The sequence below is a fragment of the Antennarius striatus genome, chromosome 14 (assembly GCF_040054535.1).
Source record: "Antennarius striatus isolate MH-2024 chromosome 14, ASM4005453v1, whole genome shotgun sequence".
Classification (NCBI taxonomy): domain Eukaryota; kingdom Metazoa; phylum Chordata; class Actinopteri; order Lophiiformes; family Antennariidae; genus Antennarius; species Antennarius striatus.
In genome coordinates, this window is record NC_090789.1 from 13,526,501 (window position 1) to 13,546,725 (window position 20,225).

The following is a 20,225-nucleotide window of genomic DNA, read 5'->3' on the forward strand; positions in this document are numbered from 1 at the left end:
TGTATTTAAAAAAAAACACGTCAGACCGTAGCGTATCCATATGGGGTTTACCACATAAGTTACTGAGATATGAAATAACAATAATATCCCGACGCAATTAGTTAAATGGTACCAGAAAACAGAAGCAGGATTATTTTTAAAATAGTGAAAGCAACAAGTCAGACACTTCCGCCCCCTTGCTCTAAGCCCCGCCCCTCATTTATCATTGGCTGTTGGCTTTCAAGTAAATCATGTGACGAGCAGGCGAACAAACAAGCAGGAAGAAATATGAACGGTAAGACATGATTTGAAACATTATTTATGTCTATTTTACTATAAAATGTGTCTTCTTGGGATTCTATGATGATTTTTTTAACTTCCACAGAATCTTGCACGGCACATTTCAAATTGTGTTTAGTCATTGCATGAATATCTTGTGCTTCTAGATGAATTAGCTTGTTTAGGCTACAAAACATAATCGATAACAGGAAATCCATTCTCAGGGCATTCTGTCAGCAGCAGCACATTGTGACTACTGCTCTAACCAGTTTTATTAGATTTTTCCATTTCACACGAAAAATCTAATGTACGCACCCTATAAACAGCATGTCTAATTTGTGAAGTCTTGATTAAATGCTACGACTTGAATAAAGGATTTATTTATTTCAGGGTTCATGATGACAGCAGCCCTCCTGTGTCTCCTCTTTACTGGCCCAGTGCTGCTGGTGGCTGCCAGCCCAGTTTCTAAACGCCACAATGGGACAGTACCAGTACCTGTGGTGCTGTGGCATGGAATGGGTGAGTGCCTGTGCTTTACATTTTTAGAAAGGAAAGGATTTAGAAAACAAAATGAAATCAGAACAAATTTCAATCCAAGCTCCATCTATATTTGTGTGTGTGTGTGTGAAGCTTTTAGGTTTACAGTTTAAATTGTAGACTCACGGTAACTTAATACTGTTTGTATCATTTTGTGTCAACTCCTTATTGAAGGCATATTATTAAATGCTGTTTTTTGAGACATTTGAAAGATTTTCAGGGGAAGTACCAAAAACACCTACTGGTTGATCAACAGTGTCTCTGACGTATCTGTTTCTCTGGTCTTATCAGCTGATACGACTCCACCTGTGTTTGTCTTTTAAAGGTTTAATATGTAAGAATTACGTATTGTGCATTCATCAGCAGAAGAACATCCTGTGCTCTGACTAGCTCTCAGATTTCTCTTACCTGTATAACAGGTGTTAATGAATGCTAGAATTAGTATTTAACAAAAAGGGTTAATTCATCTGTCATCAAGTAGATGATGCTGTACAACTTTGTGGGAACTATTTTCAACAGCGCATTGATTCACATTTTAGTGACTGCAGTCACATGCATGTGTGAAGTTGTTCTCTTAATAACAACAACGAACAGATGCTTTTCTAAGTATGTGGAATGCTATGAAAGTAAGTCTTTATGTGTGCTTTAGGTGACAACTGCTGCAACCCTCTCAGCATGGGAGAAATAAAGAAGATGATTGAAGAGGAGATCCCTGACATCTATGTCCTCTCATTGATGATTGGAAAGAATGTCATTGAGGTACTTCAAATTATTTAATTTTTAAAATGCAATGTATTCTCTGATCAATGCCAGAGCTGCTATGAAGGAAACTCTCAGCTTTGTCTGTTATTGAGTGATGGAAAACTAAGGATCTGTACTTTTGCCTTTTTTTATTTTTCTCCTTTTCTGTTTCTGGTCTGTGTTATGTCAAGGTTCCCCCTAGACCAGGGCATATCATCTGCACATGCATTTTGTAATATAACTTAATTAGCTCTGTTAAATTTGCAGTATCAGTCAAAAGTTTTGGAACATTGTCTTATTTAAGTGAAAGAAAATGCGTCCAAACGTTTTGTGCTGTATATACTACAGTATGTAAACTGTATAATGCTCTTCTGAATGTATCCACTGTCCTCAGGGTGAAAATCAGGTACTCCAAAAATGCTCAATACATAAGATGTGTCACAATATGCAGCGAATAATTTAAATATTTAAATTTTAATATAGAAATACAAGTTATGCTGGTAAGCAGCAGTGATAGATGTTCTGTTTGATACATATTTGGACTGCTAGCAGCAATAGCAGGAAAAATAGCTCCTGCACTATTTCAGTGTGATATTTGAGTGTTAATCTTCTTAGCAACCTCCATGATCCTTGAGCTTCTCTACTTCTCCATCACGATTAGTCATGAACAGACTAGTGTTTGTTTTTTCAAAATGACTGCCACGTTTTAAACTTTTCATATGTATTCCTTGAAGGACACAGAAAATGGGTTTTTCATGGATGTCAATGACCAGGTGTCGATGGTTTGCAGTCAACTGGCTCAGAACCCAAAGCTGAAGGAAGGATATAATGCTATGGGCTTCTCCCAGGGGGGTCAGTTTCTGTAAGTAACCACAGCTTTTCCTTTTGAAGGGTCGGTAGGTAAATATGGTAGAACATCAACATTGTTCTCATCCAATTCTACTTCAGTGTAAATTAGTCAAAAGATATTGTCATTTTATGTTCAAAATGTTAAATAAGGACTCACTTTGACTCCTCTTGGTTCTTCTCCCAACAGACGAGCTGTGGCTCAGCGTTGTCCCTCTCCACCGATGAAAAACCTGATTTCCGTCGGTGGCCAGCATCAAGGTAACACAACCACCCTGCCTCCTGTTCCAGAGCTAAAATTACAGTTTGAGTTGGTGTTTCTGATTCTCCAGCAGGTTGACTTTGCTTTGTCACTATCCTGCTTGTCCAGATTTTCATTTCTGAGTACATTTTTCAGAACTTTTTGACCTTTTGAAGGCAGTGTAAATGTGAATCACCGTTATTTCAAATTGTCTCAAGTATCAGTAAGTTCCATCTTTGTTTTTGCATCCTCAGGAGTGTATGGCCTGCCTAGGTGTCCTGGAGAGAGTTCCCACATCTGTGACATAATACGCCACGCTCTGAACTATGAGGCTTACACTGACTGGGTCCAAAAACAGTGAGTTAACTCAAGCTGCCTCTCCAACTGATCCATTGCTAAGCGATTTTGGTATTGCTGTTATTGTTTTTGCAGCCTTGTGTTGCATGCTGCAACAACCATTGGTCAGCCTTCTCTGAAAATGTCAATCCATGTCTGACTGAATGTTGTTCATATCAGCCTCGTGCAGGCCCAGTACTGGCATGACCCCTTAAATGATGGACTGTACAAGATGAAAAGCCTCTTCCTGGCTGACATCAATCAGGAGAGGGTCAGTATGTTGCTGCTTCTACAACAGGAGACAAGAAAAACTATTTATGAAAAAAACAAAATGGTTATACTGATTAACCCAGTTGTGAATACAGTATAATTTTAATGTTAAAAAACATTCACATTGGTATTTTCTCCAGAGCTTTCAACTTCATTATTGGTGATGGAGAAAATTATGGTCAGACTTTGAGATGTCGTAGAATCTCCAGAAGAAATAAATGAAAAGATTTGATACCGCATTCTGATAAGTTGCCCAGTAGAGAGGGTTGGAACTTATAGCTTAATTACTGGTTAAGAAAGGCGACTCCCATCCATGGGAGTAGCTCAGTCCATGGGTGACGTGGTTCGTGAAGCAGAGGTGACCCGTTTAAGACCAGCGTGGACCACAGTGTGGACTGGTAGCTGGATAAAGTAGTGTTATCGCCCCTTGCCTGACCCATATCCTGTTACTCAACAATGGTTTGTTAAAAAATTGTGGAAAGGTTGAACAAAGTGGACAAAATCTAGTTTGAGTCGGTGATGTCCATGTTTCTGCTTTCTAGGCTGTAAATGAGACGTATAAGAAGAATCTTCAGTTACTGGAGAACTTTGTCATGGTCAAGTTCCTGCGGGACTCAGTTGTGGATCCTGTCGATTCAGAGGTGACTCACAACAGTCACACTTCAACCTGCTGTGTATAGAAAGTGTGTTTATAAGAGAGGCAACAACTCAAAACTTGTGTGGTTCTTCCTGTAGTGGTTTGGCTTCTTGAAAACCGGCCAGGCCAAAGAGACTGAAAGGCTGCAGGAGAGTGTTCTCTACAAAGAGGTAACAGTTCAGACATGGAGCGTCTCTCCAGGATGTCTTTTTGTGTGTACATGAGTTTGATGTGGGGTGGGGGTGTTCATATTCATGTAATATTTGATCTAATGAGTGTTTAAATCAGGGTTAAATAACTTACACTTGTTCTGCCGAAAAGTCATATTTGCACAAGATAAAACTAAAAACTTTAAACAAATAAAGCCCGAGAATGTTTTGGAGTGATAGCAAAACCACAGTTAAAGGAACATTCCATGAATTTTACACAAACTGCATCATGTAGAAAATGTTTGTACAGTGCCGCAGTTCTTTATTGGAGCCAATGGTTTGAGGAAATATGCAGTTTCACCCACATAAAAGTACAGATGTCACACTGTGTCGGTACTTTTGTTGAAGTTCCAAATTTTCACCAACCTTTATTGGATTAAAATTATGAAAAGCAGTAAATCTCAAGATTTCAGGTTCTTCAGATAATGATTCCATTATTGGAACATCTGCTGCAATATTTAGGACTACTTTTTAGAAACTCAGCGTTTGGGTAATACATCTAATTTTAAGTCTGAATTGTCTTCATGCAGGATCGTCTGGGTCTGGCTGCCATGGACAAAGCTGGAAAGCTGGTTTTTCTGGCAACAGATGGAGATCACCTCCAGTTCACTAAGGAGTGGTTCACTGCAAAACTGCTCCCATACTTGAAGAACCCTGATGGTTCAACATCTCAGCAATTTACAAGCAAAAAAGGTTTCTTTGCTGATGTATTATAACAAACATTACACAGTTCGTCTTACACTGGTCATATGTAGCATGGTGATTCACTTCTGGTAAGTCCAATTTTAGCAGCTAATTTACTTGTCATGACTGCTGTTTTACAAACACTGAATGCTTGGTATTCTTTCTAGTCGGCTGTTCAGACCGGGTCAAATTGTATTTACAAGTAAACCGAAATGTTGTTTCTAAACTGTATATATTTAACCCAAATAAAGAAAAGCAGATGCTTTATTTCAAATTGTTTAATGTTTTCTTCAGTATTATCGAGCATAATTCTGATTTTGGACCCAAAACAAAAAAGAGGTAAGAGAAAAAGAGACGATGTCAAAGAAAATTGAGCAAAGAGTTTACAGCTTCTAGAGCTTTAGGTAACAGATGCAGACAGAACTTAGAGCGAGGGGAGAGTTCATGGTTGGGCTCAGACTACTTAATCATGTCTGTAGAAACTACAACACATTTCCAATCTTGAAACTAAGGTGAAGCGGTCCACAACACAACTGTGTCCTTCAGGCTCTTCCCCTTTGTACCAACATCTCTTGGTGCTCGCTGACATTTTCTTTACATGTCTCTAAATGGAATGTTGTTCTCAGAATGTCCTATGTGTGGCTTTAATGGAAAGCATATGGAATGATCATTTTAATGCATAATTACAACAAATCAACTGTTGTGACAACTTTTTAGTCCTATTTATGTGACAACTTCTCTTTATCCACTAAAAATTAGTATTATTCAACATCAGCAGATGAGATATGGGTGCCATTTTTCTTTGAAACAGCTGACAAGTGCTTTACCGTGGAATTGCATATTATGGAAGATAACCGTATAAGGTCAAGACTTAAATGCACCAGCCCCTCCTAACCACAAAGAAGAAAACGAAAAGCAGCAGCAGCCTGAAGCATTGTGATTGGCTGCGGTGAAATCGGTATTCCATGTTGGCTTTTCTACATATCAAAATTTTGTTTATCATCCAGACACATCAAATAGTTGCTAGCATCCCAGCTATTGGCAAAACCCATGGCGGTGTCTGAAAAGTACGGACAGGAAAAACCAAGCTGCTCCCTGCTGATTGGCTAGAGGATTTGCTCCTGATAAAAATGGGCAGTCCTCTCATTGGCTTAGAGACGGGACTGCTTAAGCTGTAATTGGCTAGTAAAGGAGAAGTGAGTCAGACAACACATGAAGTCCAAATCATTCTACAGTGCGAGGGTTAGCTGGTGGGGTGGTGGATCAGTCAGGAAGGCGTTTGCAAAGATGGGGTGTGTCAAGGAAGGGTGGCCATGTCGTCTGCTGTCCCCGTCTATCCTGCCATCTCCATTACGTTGGTAACAAACTTGGAGCCATCCCATGTTGTCTTGTACTGCTCAGGAATAGCATGTTCCACCTAAAACAGGAAGAGAAAGACAGCACTGAAATGTAGATTTTACAAAAGAAAAAAAGTGTGGCAGTGATTTTCAGCTAGTACTGTCATCCCAGCAGCTTAGATCATGATGCATCAGGCTTTGGACAATTTATTGTACTTGGATCATTTGATGTTGGTTTTATTCATTTCGTGTGATTTTTTAACAATTAAAAACATAGAATACCACCAGCTTGCTTCATTCTTCTCTTCCAACAGGATACTCACAAAATCATTGTCTTTGGGTACAAGGATGTTCATCTCTGAGCTCTTGGCGGTGACGATCTCACAGTTCAGTGACTCTTCGCTCAGGTAGACATGGCACCCATCAGTTTTGTTGATGGAGATAGTGGGGACCTTGCCAGTGGTCTACATAAGACATTATATTAAATTAATACAGGTGATGGCAGCTAATCAATATGAGGAGAAACATTGGACTTTATTTGTACTGTATCTAATGGAATGGGGCTTAGGTGTCAGCAGTGTTGTGAACTTATCAAGAGGTCCATGGCTCGAGGTGGGGGGGGCTGACCCTGCTCCTCAGGGACAGGTCAAATGCAGAGAAAAAAATTTCACGACATTTTACTGTGTATGATTGTGACAGTAAAGCTTCTTCTAATGGAACACGTTTTTCTGTACTTTCAAGCTCTTGGCAAAGGACAACATTAAACTGGATCTGCTCCACGGCCCCGAACTGAAAGGCTGCTCTAATTTCATGAATATAAAGCAGCATGTTTGTCATAAGGAACAGGGTGTCTTCCTCTTGTTGTTTTGCACAATGAAAAAGAAAAAGTATTCTACTCTAGTGGTTCCCACCAACACCTACTTCACGTGGTACAGACTTTCAATTTGATGAGTGACCAAAATCCAAAGCAAACAATGGATTGTGGTTTGACAAAAAGAGGTCTTGGTCCAAAATTATACCTAACCACTGTTTAGTCTCTGTCTAGTGTTAAAGCACATTTTATGAATGGCTTGGGCTTTCTAAATAGTAACAGTTGATCAACCACCATGTCCATCACCGGTGTGATATTTAACTGATGTGTGCGTGTGTGTTTCTGAGGAGTTGGATTTAAAACAGTATTTTAATATAACACATTGAATGCTGTACACACCTGGAGTTTGACATCCTTGCAGTTGATGATGTCTACCATGCTGACAACATCAGAAAACACCACAGCCATTTTTTTACAGTTGTCTGATGGAGAGAAAAAAAAACCCCAGTTCATTTATGGTAGATATGGATGTGCAAGCCATCCATAGTACAAACATAGTACAATTTTCTCACAACTTCCAACATTTTCCCTCAGACCTTCAACTCACCTGCACTCCTTGAGGAACTACTCCTTTGCCTGACTTAGTTTGACTCAATCTAAACCTTTGACAGTGTTGTTCTTACCAAGAGTAATGGAGTTTATTTTGCCGTTGACCTGAAGGACACTATTGGAGCAGTTGTAAACATAAGCCACTTGTTTCAGCTCTGGGTCGTTGATGGCCAGGTCCGACACTCCGTTTTGGTACTCCTGCAAGAAAAAAAAGGTGCAAACATGTTAAGAGACTACAACCCAATGCGGACAGCATCTTCATTACGGACCTGGTACATCGTCATTCTGCATGAACTCAGTGAAGGGGTGGGGGCATAAAGTTTGTTCCTGATAAAAAGTTTGATGTCTTCCAATGACTTGTTGAAATCTTTTTCTTACACAACTCGGTCCAGCTCATGGAGTCCTTTTTTTCCCCTTCTACACCCTTTCTTTAACAGATGAACCTGCATCTTAATACACACAAACTATCTTTGAACTGGACTGCCTGAACAACTTACCACTCTCCACTTCTTGCCATCCAACTCCAACACAGGGGACTTTTTGGAGGCTGATGCGGTGGGGGCAGCTGGTCGAGGGGCAGAGGTGAAAGGTTTTGGTCCTGAAATTCCAGGAACACCCTTAGCCCTCAGGTTAGGATTCTTGTGAGTCTTCTTGTCGTCACTCACATGTTTCAGGCCTGGAATTGTTAAAGAAAATAGAAAACATTATTGCATGAGTTTCACATGTATCTCAGGTAGGCTAGTAGAAGATAAGGTAATAATCAATCCACTTCCATTACTAAACTTCACGGGAAAAAAACTTTTTATGTTGCTGCAAGTATTTGACAGTAAATTCTGTGAGTAATAATTAGGTTTTATTTAGATTAACATCTGACACTGGTCACTCATATTACCAACCCTTTGTGATGAGAAATCCCTGGTTGATGGAAGCAAACAAAGCGCTACGGTCTTCAGAACTGCCACTGCTGTCACAGGGTCCGCCAATGTCCATGGGGGGAGGAGGTGGTCCAGGGGGAGGTGGAGGGGGGCATCCTCCAACAGGGGCACTGGGGGTAGTTGCCGAGGCTACGGAGCCCTAGGGTAGGCAGAAAATCAGAAATGCTGTAAGGACAGAAGCTCTGTTTATAGAACTGTTAAAAAATTAAATATCAAAAATATCAATTCTTCTGATGTTCACGGACAAGCTCTGCCAGACTGTTCCCTAACCCATTGAATAACATCATTGAGTTAATAAACGTGGATAATCTTGAGCATTTTACTGAGAGGCTGTCTAGAAACAGATTTTGGGGGCTTTTTATTGGGAATCACCTGTGAATACAGAAATCTTCAACAGAAAAAGTAAAAACAAAAGACAACAGAGGACTCACAGTTTTGCTCCAGCTCAGTCCGGTGGTGTGGTGCTTTTTGATGTACAACTGCAGCTCAGCCCAGATGTTGATATAGGCCTTCACCCACTCCACATGTGTCTTGTCCCTGTGACAAACAAACAGGGTTTCCTGCTGAATATGTTTTTGCATTCATTTTTTCCCCTCTTGTAGTTTCTGGTTTTCTTTCACCATCTGTGTCTTCAGGTAAAATCTCAATGATCCATCACATAAGAAAGAAGAAGCAGACATGATTTACTGTAGTTAGAACAAAACACGGATCCAAATCCCGTTCACTATGGCTATGATATTTGTATTTATGCAACTGACAAAACTGGAAAAAATAGCAGTTTTTGTGCAACTCAGCATGAACAGATTGGTTGGGATAGCTTGACTGCAACTCCAAAGTGTGCTCATAAAACATAAGCCCTTTGACTTCAGGCCTAAACAGAGGAAGCACCAGCACATGTCAATGTGTCGGTGCCTCGCTGACTCAGTAAAACTTAACTTAAAGAGCCTTGAGGAAGGAAAGATTGAAATCAGATGGGTTGAGACATCTGCTTGGCTGCAAAGTTCAACTTAACATTTGGAACAAATGATGTAGGAAACGCAATGAAGCTTCACGTACTTTTCCTTGTAATCCTTGAGCACACGGTTGGTGTAGAACATAGCAGAATCCTGCATTTCTTTAACATACGGGCCTGGTTTAGGAACCTGAAACAATTGAAAAATAGAATAACGTCTACTGATTCAACTGGCTTTCATATTTAGCCACACAAACTTTAAAAGGTAGGAGAATTAATGTATATACTGTACACATTTATAAAAATGTAGAACAATTCCATTAATCTGGTTACTGCAGTAGAAAATGTGACTAAAGCAATCAGGTCATCACAAGCTATGTTAATGAAATATTTCAAATATGAGTCGATTTACAAATCATAAATGCATCCTTTCGTGTTTGAAGCCTGCTTATGTCATTCATTCAAATTTTTTTAAAAAAAGTGAATAATGGCAACTATCGCAGTGAAGCTCTGTTGCTGGTGGCCATGAGTCAGCCAAGAAACTGTTCATGCTAATGGTGGAATCAAAGAAAGCAACAATGCCCATCATTCACTCCATTTATCTGTTATACAGTTTCATTTTGTGTCTCACCACAGCAGGCCATCCCAGGGCGGCCACGCTCTCATTCACAGCGGAGAGATGGTTGAAAAATGGAGAGGTGCGGTTCTTCTCGTGGAACTCCTGCACCTGTCCGATGACTTTGGACATTGGCTGCAGGATTGTCTTCCAAACTGCCTGTAAAAAGAAAGACATGGACTTTTTCGTCAGTCTGAAGACTTTTAGACAAAAACACAACAACAACAAAAAAAAGTTCTTAATATCAACTTTCTTACACAATCAACAACTTAGAATATTTGACTTAAGACATTTATTGAATGCAATGGAAATCCACAGGTTGTTAACGACAAGACCAAGGAATTATAAAATGTTAATTTGATTTGCTTTTGTGCTACAAGTTTCTGAAGTTGAACAACCTCATTTCAGAAAAACTGATCTGCTCATCATTTTTCCAAATATCAACAAATGAAACAAGCTGCACATGTACGTGTTGACTGGGGAGGCAGAGCTACTGTTTAGCAACAGGAAGGCCTTTAACAAATGAGCACCCAATAAACAACAAAAAAAAACATGTCATTTTAAAACCTTCCCCCAGTGTCATCATTTTATTCCCCCGATAATTAAATACTGTCTGAACGCATTCAAGAAATATACTGCAATTATACCATCAACGAGATCCAACAGTGATAGTAAAACATGGACATCATTGAACAGCGCCTCCAGAGTCGATAGAAATATTATAATTTTAAGTGAACAAATGCTGACAGGAAACAAGGAACAAAGAAAACACCATCACAGAAACTCCTACTTAGAGGTTTGCTGTAGTGATGAGACTTTGAGAAGGAAAATGTAAATTAAATCCATTTTGGTGTGCCCATCTTTTCCTTAAACTAATGACACTGATTATTAGTACCTGTTTGGTACAACTGCATCAACATACACCAGACTTGTACAATACCAGACTTTTGTGGAACATTCATGAGGTGTATTTGACTCACGTCACTGGGCTTCTTGCAGTTCGACGCAGTTACGAGGATCTGTCTTTGACAGTCAAATGCCTGCTTCATCATATCCGCCTGTGAGGGAGGAAAGAGGAGCGCAACACATCTTGACACATGTATGAAGAACAAAACATCAACCTGGGTTTTGTCATGCTTTTGTCATTTGTGCTACAATTTGACAAAACAATAAAACGTTGTCAATGTTGGGGCATTAATGACACCCTCAAGCAAGAGCCAAGTTTGGTCAGGTTATGTAATTATCCAAATTTTACAAGAAAAAAAAAATACTGTACTTAATGAGCAGTACCCATGACATGTCATAATGATACTTTCTTTGTAGTGAATGTTTAAAAACACCAAGAGTGTTGATGCTTTCACGGGTGGATCAGCAGGAAATAAATTACAAATTAGGATAAAAACTGACATACATGTTTCTGGACATCCCCTCCGATCTTCTGGCTCAGTGTCAGGTATTGTGCCACAGCCCCTTTAACGATCTCATCATAGGCCTCCACATAAGCCGATACAGCTAACAAATAAGAATAAGGCATTACAGTGGGTCATATATTGTAGCAAACGTAGAATCATTCCATTATAATGATACTCGATCATTACCGCCACCAGCTGAATCTCCAGCGCCGCCTCCAGGGGATGACATGCCCTCCAAGCGACAGACGGCCACCTCCAGCCTCTGCACCAGACTTGCTAACTCAGCCATACCTGAGCCAGGAACAAGCGTGCAAACAAAATACATTTTGCAGTGTTCGATTTTTTTTGAAAGATTTCTAAATACTATGGTCCAACAATTCAGGTTAAAAAGGTCATAAAATTAAACTTTGAACACTTAATCTTTTTGTAACCTGTCTGATTTTTGCTGACCCAAGTCTTGAAAATAATGTGATAAACAAAAATGCACAGCACAGAGAAACTTGAATGACTTACTTGAAATTGAAGTAGTAAGACATTTTATGTGCACACGTAAACAATGAAAGTAACTAAAATTGCATGTCCTCCAGAACTTCTAGAATTGGGGGAAAAAAAGACAAGCCTTTTGTCCTTGCAGTGAAAGCCACTCACTTCCACTTCCAGAGAAGAAGAGTCTGTTAGTAAGCGGGTCTGGACTTGAGTAGAAGGTGTGTACATACTGTGCTGCCACAGACTCAGAATACAGACATGCATATGCTTATGTCACAACAAAATAATTTCAAACTTTAACAATAGCAGCTATACTATAATAACTAGTAGTAGTCAGTGTGCAAACATGCAATGTAACAGATTACTTACAGAACTCACCTATTATCAATCTAGGTCGAGCATGATCTCATACTTGACACCAAAGGCTAACATTACATAAGATCGCAGTAACCCGACACTGCTCTCATTGTGTGACAGATTCCAGTCTGATGGCACCTGGCAGTCAATGAATGGAGGCACACAGACCTCTCTCACCAATGAGTCAACACAAGACCAACCAGCCGCTACACCATCTCACTTTCACAACACAGGCAACAACCTAAACTCTTAAATGTCTACTGACAGGTAGTGCTTAACATTTTAGGATGATTAAAAAAAAAAAAGTTACCTTCCAAATATGTTTTTGTTCCTAGGGAGGAATCTTGCCCGATATGACTCACTGATACGAGTGCTAAAGTAAATAAGACCATTGTGACGTAGGTTATGTATTATGTTATTTCAAAGACTATTAAAAATAGCCATATCAATCGGGCCATGTAAGAAAACATTGAGGGAATGATAGTGGCCAAGTGCTCTGTTCCGACAGCAGACTTTGAAGTCATTTTGGAACGTAACAGTTAAGTTATAAGTTTACTTAAGATGCATGTTAAGTCAGAGAATGGACACAACTCTTCTATCTATAAACTAAAATGCCTAAATGTTCAGAGTCAATTGGCAATTATAGTTTAACTGCAGCTACCAGAGTTCAACATACTTCCTGGTTGTTCCAGAGACTCAACAACAACACAGGAAGGGAGTGTCTCCACAGGGAAAATGTTTGCAGTAATACACTACAAAAAAGAAACACCCAAAGGTGACACATTTTTTTAAAAAAAGGGACATTGAAGGAACTGAAGATGATATATCACACTGAGCAACCAAGTAAAATACATAGATAAAAATTTTATTTAAGGCACAATGATTTGGTATTGTTAACATTTGTGTAAAAGCTCAGTGAAGTAAGATTGCAGTTTACAAGATACACTACAGACAACTATATCCCTCATCAATTTGTCGCTTAATATGACTTCTCTGAACCTACTGGCTTTCTTGCTTAGTTTATTTTCTGTTCAAAAGTGCCCCCAACAGATCGCCACCTTGTCGTGGTCGGTGGGCTTGAATGCCTCAGAGACCCCTAGAGCTATGCTGGCGGGAAATCCGTCTCTTGGTAGGGCCACCCATGCCGGACAGGTCAAAGGGTAGAGAACTGACGAAGTGCGATCCACCGGTCCTCCAGGTTAGGGGGTTGGGCACAGGGCTAACAACTCTGTCCCGTAAAACAAGCATGTTACGGAAACGGCAACGAAGAAAATCAACACTCCTGGGTGTGACGGGCTTTCAGAGTCATCGCAAGTTACTCGTATGAATGACAGTGGTGAAAGCCGAAAGGAAGCCACTGACAGGAAAATGGAAGTCATGAGCATCAAATCCAAGAGAAGAAGAGGATTCTGGAAAGTGCGGACCATGTACGGGACAGGAAAGCTGGCACAGGTCACAGCTGAGATGAGACGTTCCAACCTGCATGTCCTGGGAATTAGCGAGAGCAGATGAACAGGATCAGGCAGGCGCAAAACCATCACAGGAGAGACAGCACTATACTCGGGAAGAGAAGACGACCAGCACCACGAGGGGGTAGCCATCATCCTCAGGAAAGGCCTGGAGAAGAGTCTGATCAAGTGGAAGCCAATCAACAGCAGGATGATGAGATCAAGATTTGAAAGGGAGACACGTCAACGCAAACATCATCCAGTGTTATGCACCAACAAATGGCAGTGAAGACACCAGTAAGGACGCCTTCTATGAGCAACTGCAGGCAGAACTGGAGAACACACCGTATCACGAGATGAAGATTGTGATGGGAGACCTCAATGCCAAAGTTGGAAAGGAGAACTATGGGAGAGCCATGGGGAGAGAAGGATATGGCACCATGAATGACAACGGAGAGAGGATGCTGGACATCTGCACCACCTATGATATTGTCATTGGAGGGACACTCTTCCCACACTGAGACATTCACAAACTGACCTGGTACTCCCCCAATGGAAGAGACAAGAACCAGATCGACTACTTGATGATTAACGGTATGTGGAGGCGATCTCTGCTAGATGTCCGAGTGAGAAGAGGACCTGACGTGGGAAGTGACCACCACCTTGTCACCGCAGCACTTAAGTTGAAGCTGAGGAGGATCAGAGCCAATCCAAGGGGAAGACAGCAATATAATGTGGAAAAACTGCGGGACCACAAAGTGAGGAGTGCCTTCATCCTACAGCTAAAGAACCGTTTCCAGGTGCTAGCAGAAGCAGAAGATCAGACACAGCCAGACACAGGAAGCATCAATGTCAAGTGGCAGCAGTTCAAGACAGTATACCAGCAGACCTGTGAAGCCTGCCTTGGGACCAAGCAGAGGAAGAGGAAGGAGTGGATCACTGAGAATACCTGGCAAGCCATTGAAAACAGAAGAACCCTCAAGAAGAAAGTCGTTGAGGCCAAATCAGAGCAGTTGAAAGAGAGATACATGCAACAGTACAGGGAGGCGAACAGAGCAGTGAAAAGGATGACAAGAGCAGACAAGAGGAAACACAGACAACCTTGCAAGCCAGGCAGAAGATGCGGCAAGCAGAGGAGAGCAAAGCAGGGTGTACAAGATCACCAAGATGGTATACGGCAGGTACAGAGGACGAACTGATGCACCCATCATGAACAAACAGGGACGACCACTCACGACAGAAGCTGAGCAAGACGCACGATGGACAGAACACTTCAGCGAGGTCCTGAACAGACCACCACCACCAAGAGAGGCAAATATACAGGAGGCGGAGACAGACCTTGAAGTTGACACTGAACCACCTGGAAAAGAGGAAATCATTAAAACCATCAAGTCCCTCAAAAACCGAAAATCTCCTGGACAAGACCTCAGTGCAGAACTCTTTAAAACAGATCCACAGTTAGCAGCAGACCAGCTATGGCCAATCTTTAAGAACATCTGGGAGGTGAAGAAACTACCCGATGACTGGACAGAGGGAGTCATTGTAAAGATCCCAAAGAAAGGCGCCCTCAACAACTGCAACAACTGGCGAGGAATCACCCTACTGTCCGTTCCCAGCAAGATCCTGGCCAAGATCATCATCCAGTGTATCGCCGACATAGTGGACCAACAACTGAGAACAAAGCAGGCAGGGTTCCGGAAAGGAAAGGGATGCACAGACCAGATCTTCACATTGCGGAACATCATAGAGCAGTGCACAGAATGGCAAAGACAACGCTATATCAACTTCGTAGACTTTGAGAAGGCTTTCGACAGCATGCACCGGGAAAGTCTCTGGCCCATCCTCCGAAGCTACGGAATATCACAGCAGATAGTCGACGTCATCAAAAGTTTTTACAGCAGCTTCACATGCAGAGTAGGCAACAGTGGCACCACCTTTGAAGTGAAGACCGGCGTCAGACAAGGTTGTACAATGTCAGCGCTTCTCTTCAACATGACCATCGACTGGGTGATGAGACATACAACAGAAGACAAGTCACGTGGCATCAGGTGGACCTTCTTCTCGGTGCTGGAAGACCTCGACTTCGCAGATGATCTGGCCCTAGTCTCCCATACCCACCAACACATGCAGGATAAGACAACCCGACTTAGCACTTACGCACACCAAGTGGGCATGAAGATCAACAAGAAGAAGACAGAAGTGATGCTGCTGAACGTTTCCAACCCAGCACCAGTTCAAGTGAACGGAGAAGACCTGCCAACAACTGAGGAGTTTACTTACCTTGGCAGCACAGTCAGGCATGATATAAGAGCGGGTAGTGACATCAGGAACCATCTCAACAAAGCCAGAAACACCTTCCGTATGCTGAACAACGTGTGGAGGTCCTCCCAGTACAGCACCAAGACCAAGCTGAAGATTTACCAGAGCTGTGTACTGTCCACCCTACTCTACGTCTCTGAGTCTCTGAGTGTTGGAGGATGACAGAACGATATCACCAAACTGTCAGTCTTCCACACCAAGAACCTCAGGAGAATCCTGCGTATCTTCTGGCCTAACACAATCTCCAACCAACAACTACTAGCCCGCTGCAAGCAAGAGAGCATGGAGACCATCATCATGCGGAGGCGATGGAGATGGATTGGACACGTCATGAGGAAAGAGCAGGACAGTATCACCCACACAGCCCTTCATTGGACGCCAGAGGGGAAGCACGGAAGAGGAAGGCCTAGAAACACCTGGCGCCGGACTGTGGAGGCGGAGCTCAAGAACATGCACCAGACGTGGGGTACCGTCCAGAAGCTGGCCCAAAACCGACAGGCATGGCGATCCTTCGTTGCTGCCCTACGTGCCACACGGCATAATGGGCATGAGTAATGAGTAATTCTCGAAAGTCCACCAAAGTGGTCACATACGTTCAAGCCAAGTGCAGACCATACAAGTCAAAGCAGAAACAATGTTCCAGAGACATGTAGGCAGAAAATGTGGTGACGTGCGCTAGGAAATCATGCCTTTCATAATATTTTCCTTAGATATTAATTTTATAAAAAGGCAAGATGAATAGGACTAGGGCTGAAAAACATTAGCAGTGGAGTTTATTCTCAAAATCCATGACACAACCATATTGTCCTTCCATATTGTATCCAAATCCGGAGCTGACAGGATCTTCCTATAAATGTACTCCATAATTCATAACAGGTAACATAAAAAAAGGAGAATAAACATTTTCAAAGCTAGAAAAGAATGAATCATTTTAATGACTGAGGTCAGTGGACCAACTAGATTACATTTATGAAAAAAAAAGCTCTGTACTGTGCAAGGCGTGTTAGTTTTGGCCTTCAGGAACTAACCACTAACACAATGCAGTCAAATCCAATGTATTGCTCTGCATTGAAGTTTGATGGCCTCACTCTTCAATTAAACTCCGGCAACTGTATTAATACGTACATAGGAGGATATGTAGCTGAAATGTTCTCCATAAGGCACGTCAGGATGCAGGGACAGTGAAGTAGGTTAGGCCTGTGAGAGTGTGTTTCTGCCTAGGGCCAGTCATTCATGCATAGAGAAAGAGTTAAACACGCCTTCTTTGTGTTTGAAATGGATTTTTTTTTTAAATATACTATTCCTCGAAGCAACTTAAGCTGGCTGGAGTAATGCCAGTGAGCACCGACAGTCCTACTTCGGTGACCTGAAAGCTCCAAGATGTCAAGTTCAAGCCGCTGACGTTAATGAGATCACGGCAGCCTCCAGACGACCACAGACGCTAGCTAGGCTACAGCTACCTATGCTAGCTATCAGAAACGGAGGCTGTCGAGCAAATTCTACGATCACAGCCACTTCAGTCCCGCAGGGAACATATACCTACATACCAAATCCCATCTGAACAGATTTTGACAGCATGACTATGAACAAATTATTATACACATTTATTTTTGCTACATCAATTAGGAGATATTCTACGGGCATATAAAATGTGCAACACCACCATGAACGACGACGAGAGAACCTGCTGGTCTGCGCTATTAAAACATTCTTGACAACGTAGCAACATTATTCAAAATCATATTCAAACCCGTAAAATCAACAAGCTCCTTATTTTACTCTACCGTGTGTCTTCTGAGTGTTTCACCATTTCCGGGTTTGTTTTTTTTTGTCCTCTCACACGCCCCTCTCTGAGGCTGTTCTAGACTGATGAGAAAATTTGTTTCCATATTTGAATGAAACGTCACTCTTCTTTAAAAAAATAAGGAAATAGAGAAAATGTTCGAGGTTAAGCTTTGGGTTTCTTATTAGATGATAATTGGACCAGCTAACGGTTTAGCTAGGTCGGTTAGCCGGTTGTGTTAGCATCACACCGACTTCAATAAACAATATCGGAATTACTTCAAACCGCTGCGACAGGCTGCTTTGTCTTCGGATGGCATTTCAAGCAAAAGCAGAACTTTAAACGTAGTTTAAGCAGTTCAATTATTTCTAGGTCTACATGCAACTTACCTGCTGAACTGTCAAGCAGTGATTTGGTGTTATGTTTCGCTGTCGGAGTGTTCAGGCTTGCAGAACGGACCGAGCGTCGTCTTTCTTCCTGTCTGGATTTACCCAGCAGTCACCGCGCCGCGTTTCCGCCCTTGTCTGTGAAACTTATTCCTTTCCCATATATGGAGCGTGTGAGGCCGTGGAAAGCGGCTTCATGAGGAAAAGAAACTTGTTTTCTTCCTCATGTGATGTATAGGAAGATAGTGCAGCGGAGATGAGTCAACACAGAATTACTTTTCCCTTTGATCAGTAATCATCCTATTTCATCAAAACGAGTAATCATGATACAAATTTATATGTAGGTCTGCAGGGATCTGCTTTGTGCATGGAGCTTTAAAAAAAACAATGAAACGCCCTTGTGGTTCGCTATCTCGTCTCAACATGTTTCCTGAGCTGTTTCTCCTGTGGTATGAGGATACATGTAAATACACTCACTTAGCTGGAGATGCAGTCACAGCATTTTCCCCCATAGATATAATGTAAATATTCAAGTTACAACGAAAATCTACACCTCAGCAAGATGACTGATGCTTTATTTGGTTCAAATCAACTCATTACCACTGATACTTTGGAGATGTGATCGATTCACAAATATTCTGACCGGTGGCACATTGCATCTGATGAGGACTCTGGTGCGGCTCTTCTTCAATTTCCTCAGGCCTCAGGTGAAACATGCTGAGGACTCCTTACAGTTTGCCTACCAGGAAAAGGTCAGCGTGGAAGACGCCATCCTCCACATACTACACCGAGCCCATTCGCATCTGGACAAGGGGCACTGTGAGGATTCATTTTCTGGATTTTTCAAGTGCCTTTAACACCATCCAGCCCTGTATCCTACAGGAAAAACTCCTACAAATGCAAGTGGACCCCGGCCTGGTTGATTGAATCGAAGACTACCTCACCGACAGACCACAGTTTGTCAGGCTAAAGGACGCGGCCCAGCTCGGTGGTCGGGATGAAGCTGGACCCTCTGGCAACGGTGGAAGAGAACCTTGTTGTTACCAACAACCAGAAAAGCCTGAGAAGCCTGACCAGCCAGAGGCTGCACCTCCCAACATGCAGGACAAACAGACTTAAGAACTCGTTCATCTCCCGAGCCATTAAACTGCTCAACTCCTCTCTGGGGGAGGTGAAGAAGAAGAAAGTCCACACGAGAGCTGAGGGATTACACATACAATACTGCAAAAACTATAGACATTTCACTACACCCAGACTTAACTAGGCCTGTTTTTATTTCTATACCCATTTATGATTTTCTATTTGTATATTCTTGATGGGTTATTAGTCTTTCTGTTTGGTGTTGTACTACTTTCTATGTGCTGGTGCTTTCTGTGTGCTTTTTCTGTGTTTTGTGTACTTACTGTGCTGTGTGAGACAGAGAAATTAGCCACTGGGGCGGTAGAGCACTCGTCTTGAAGACAGAATCGCCCAGCCATTGGGGGTTCGGATCCCGCTCCCGCCAGACGGTGGGAGGTGTAGGCTCACCTCCCAGCCTCTGCCGAGGCGCCCTTGAGTAAGGCGCTGTCCCCGTAAAAGATGCTCATTGGGGCGCAACCCTCATCCGCGACCCGTCGCTCCACCTCCTTGTACCTCTGTATGTCCTCTCTCTGTATACTAATTGCATGCCTACAGGCCCCTAGTGTGTGTTGTGTTCAGGGGCCTGTAACCTGTAACCCCCGTGTGTAATTAACACATACTGTATATGTACATGTGTGGGTGAAGTGAAAAAGAATTTCCCCAAGAGGGACGAATAAAGGACTGATTATTATTATTATTATTATTATTATTAATTTCCCTGAAAAAAAAAATGTGGTCATTTTAAGCGTTATACCAGATACAACAGCCACAAATTGTATGACTTAACTGACACAGCTGGTTTTTATGGACTGCAAGCAAATGCAAAGTGAAATAAAGTCTTTTGAAAGGAATAGACAAAGGAGTACAAACCTACTCAGCACTGAAATATGGGTGTT

The 20,225-nt window shown here is 41.9% G+C and overlaps 2 protein-coding genes across 3 annotated transcripts; one reads left to right on the forward strand and one right to left on the reverse strand.

Moving 5' to 3' along the window:
* The first annotated feature begins 105 nt into the window (after nucleotides 1–105).
* On the forward strand, nucleotides 106–5,241 carry ppt1 (palmitoyl-protein thioesterase 1 (ceroid-lipofuscinosis, neuronal 1, infantile)). Its single transcript, XM_068332257.1, has 10 exons — nucleotides 106–274; nucleotides 649–777; nucleotides 1,445–1,554; nucleotides 2,271–2,398; nucleotides 2,573–2,643; nucleotides 2,878–2,980; nucleotides 3,140–3,230; nucleotides 3,772–3,870; nucleotides 3,965–4,036; nucleotides 4,606–5,241. The coding sequence occupies exons 1-10, from the start codon at nucleotides 106–108 to the stop codon at nucleotides 4,789–4,791; spliced, it is 1,158 nt and encodes a 385-aa protein (XP_068188358.1). The 3' UTR covers nucleotides 4,792–5,241.
* cap1 (CAP, adenylate cyclase-associated protein 1 (yeast)) lies at nucleotides 5,022–18,361 on the reverse strand. 2 transcript variants are annotated; one of them, XM_068332255.1, is made up of 13 exons: nucleotides 18,214–18,361; nucleotides 11,618–11,722; nucleotides 11,431–11,531; nucleotides 11,000–11,077; nucleotides 10,035–10,178; nucleotides 9,508–9,593; nucleotides 8,883–8,988; nucleotides 8,413–8,590; nucleotides 8,014–8,192; nucleotides 7,591–7,714; nucleotides 7,307–7,389; nucleotides 6,420–6,560; nucleotides 5,022–6,176 (listed from the first exon to the last, which is right to left on the reverse strand). In XM_068332255.1, exons 2-13 carry the CDS (start codon nucleotides 11,718–11,720, stop codon nucleotides 6,093–6,095), a joined length of 1,407 nt encoding a protein of 468 aa, XP_068188356.1. In that variant the 5' UTR covers nucleotides 11,721–11,722; nucleotides 18,214–18,361; the 3' UTR covers nucleotides 5,022–6,092. The 2 variants fall into 2 exon arrangements, with proteins under 2 accessions (XP_068188356.1, XP_068188357.1); XM_068332256.1 differs by lacking the exon at nucleotides 18,214–18,361 and adding an exon at nucleotides 17,826–17,848.
* Nucleotides 18,362–20,225: the final 1,864 nt, after the last annotated feature.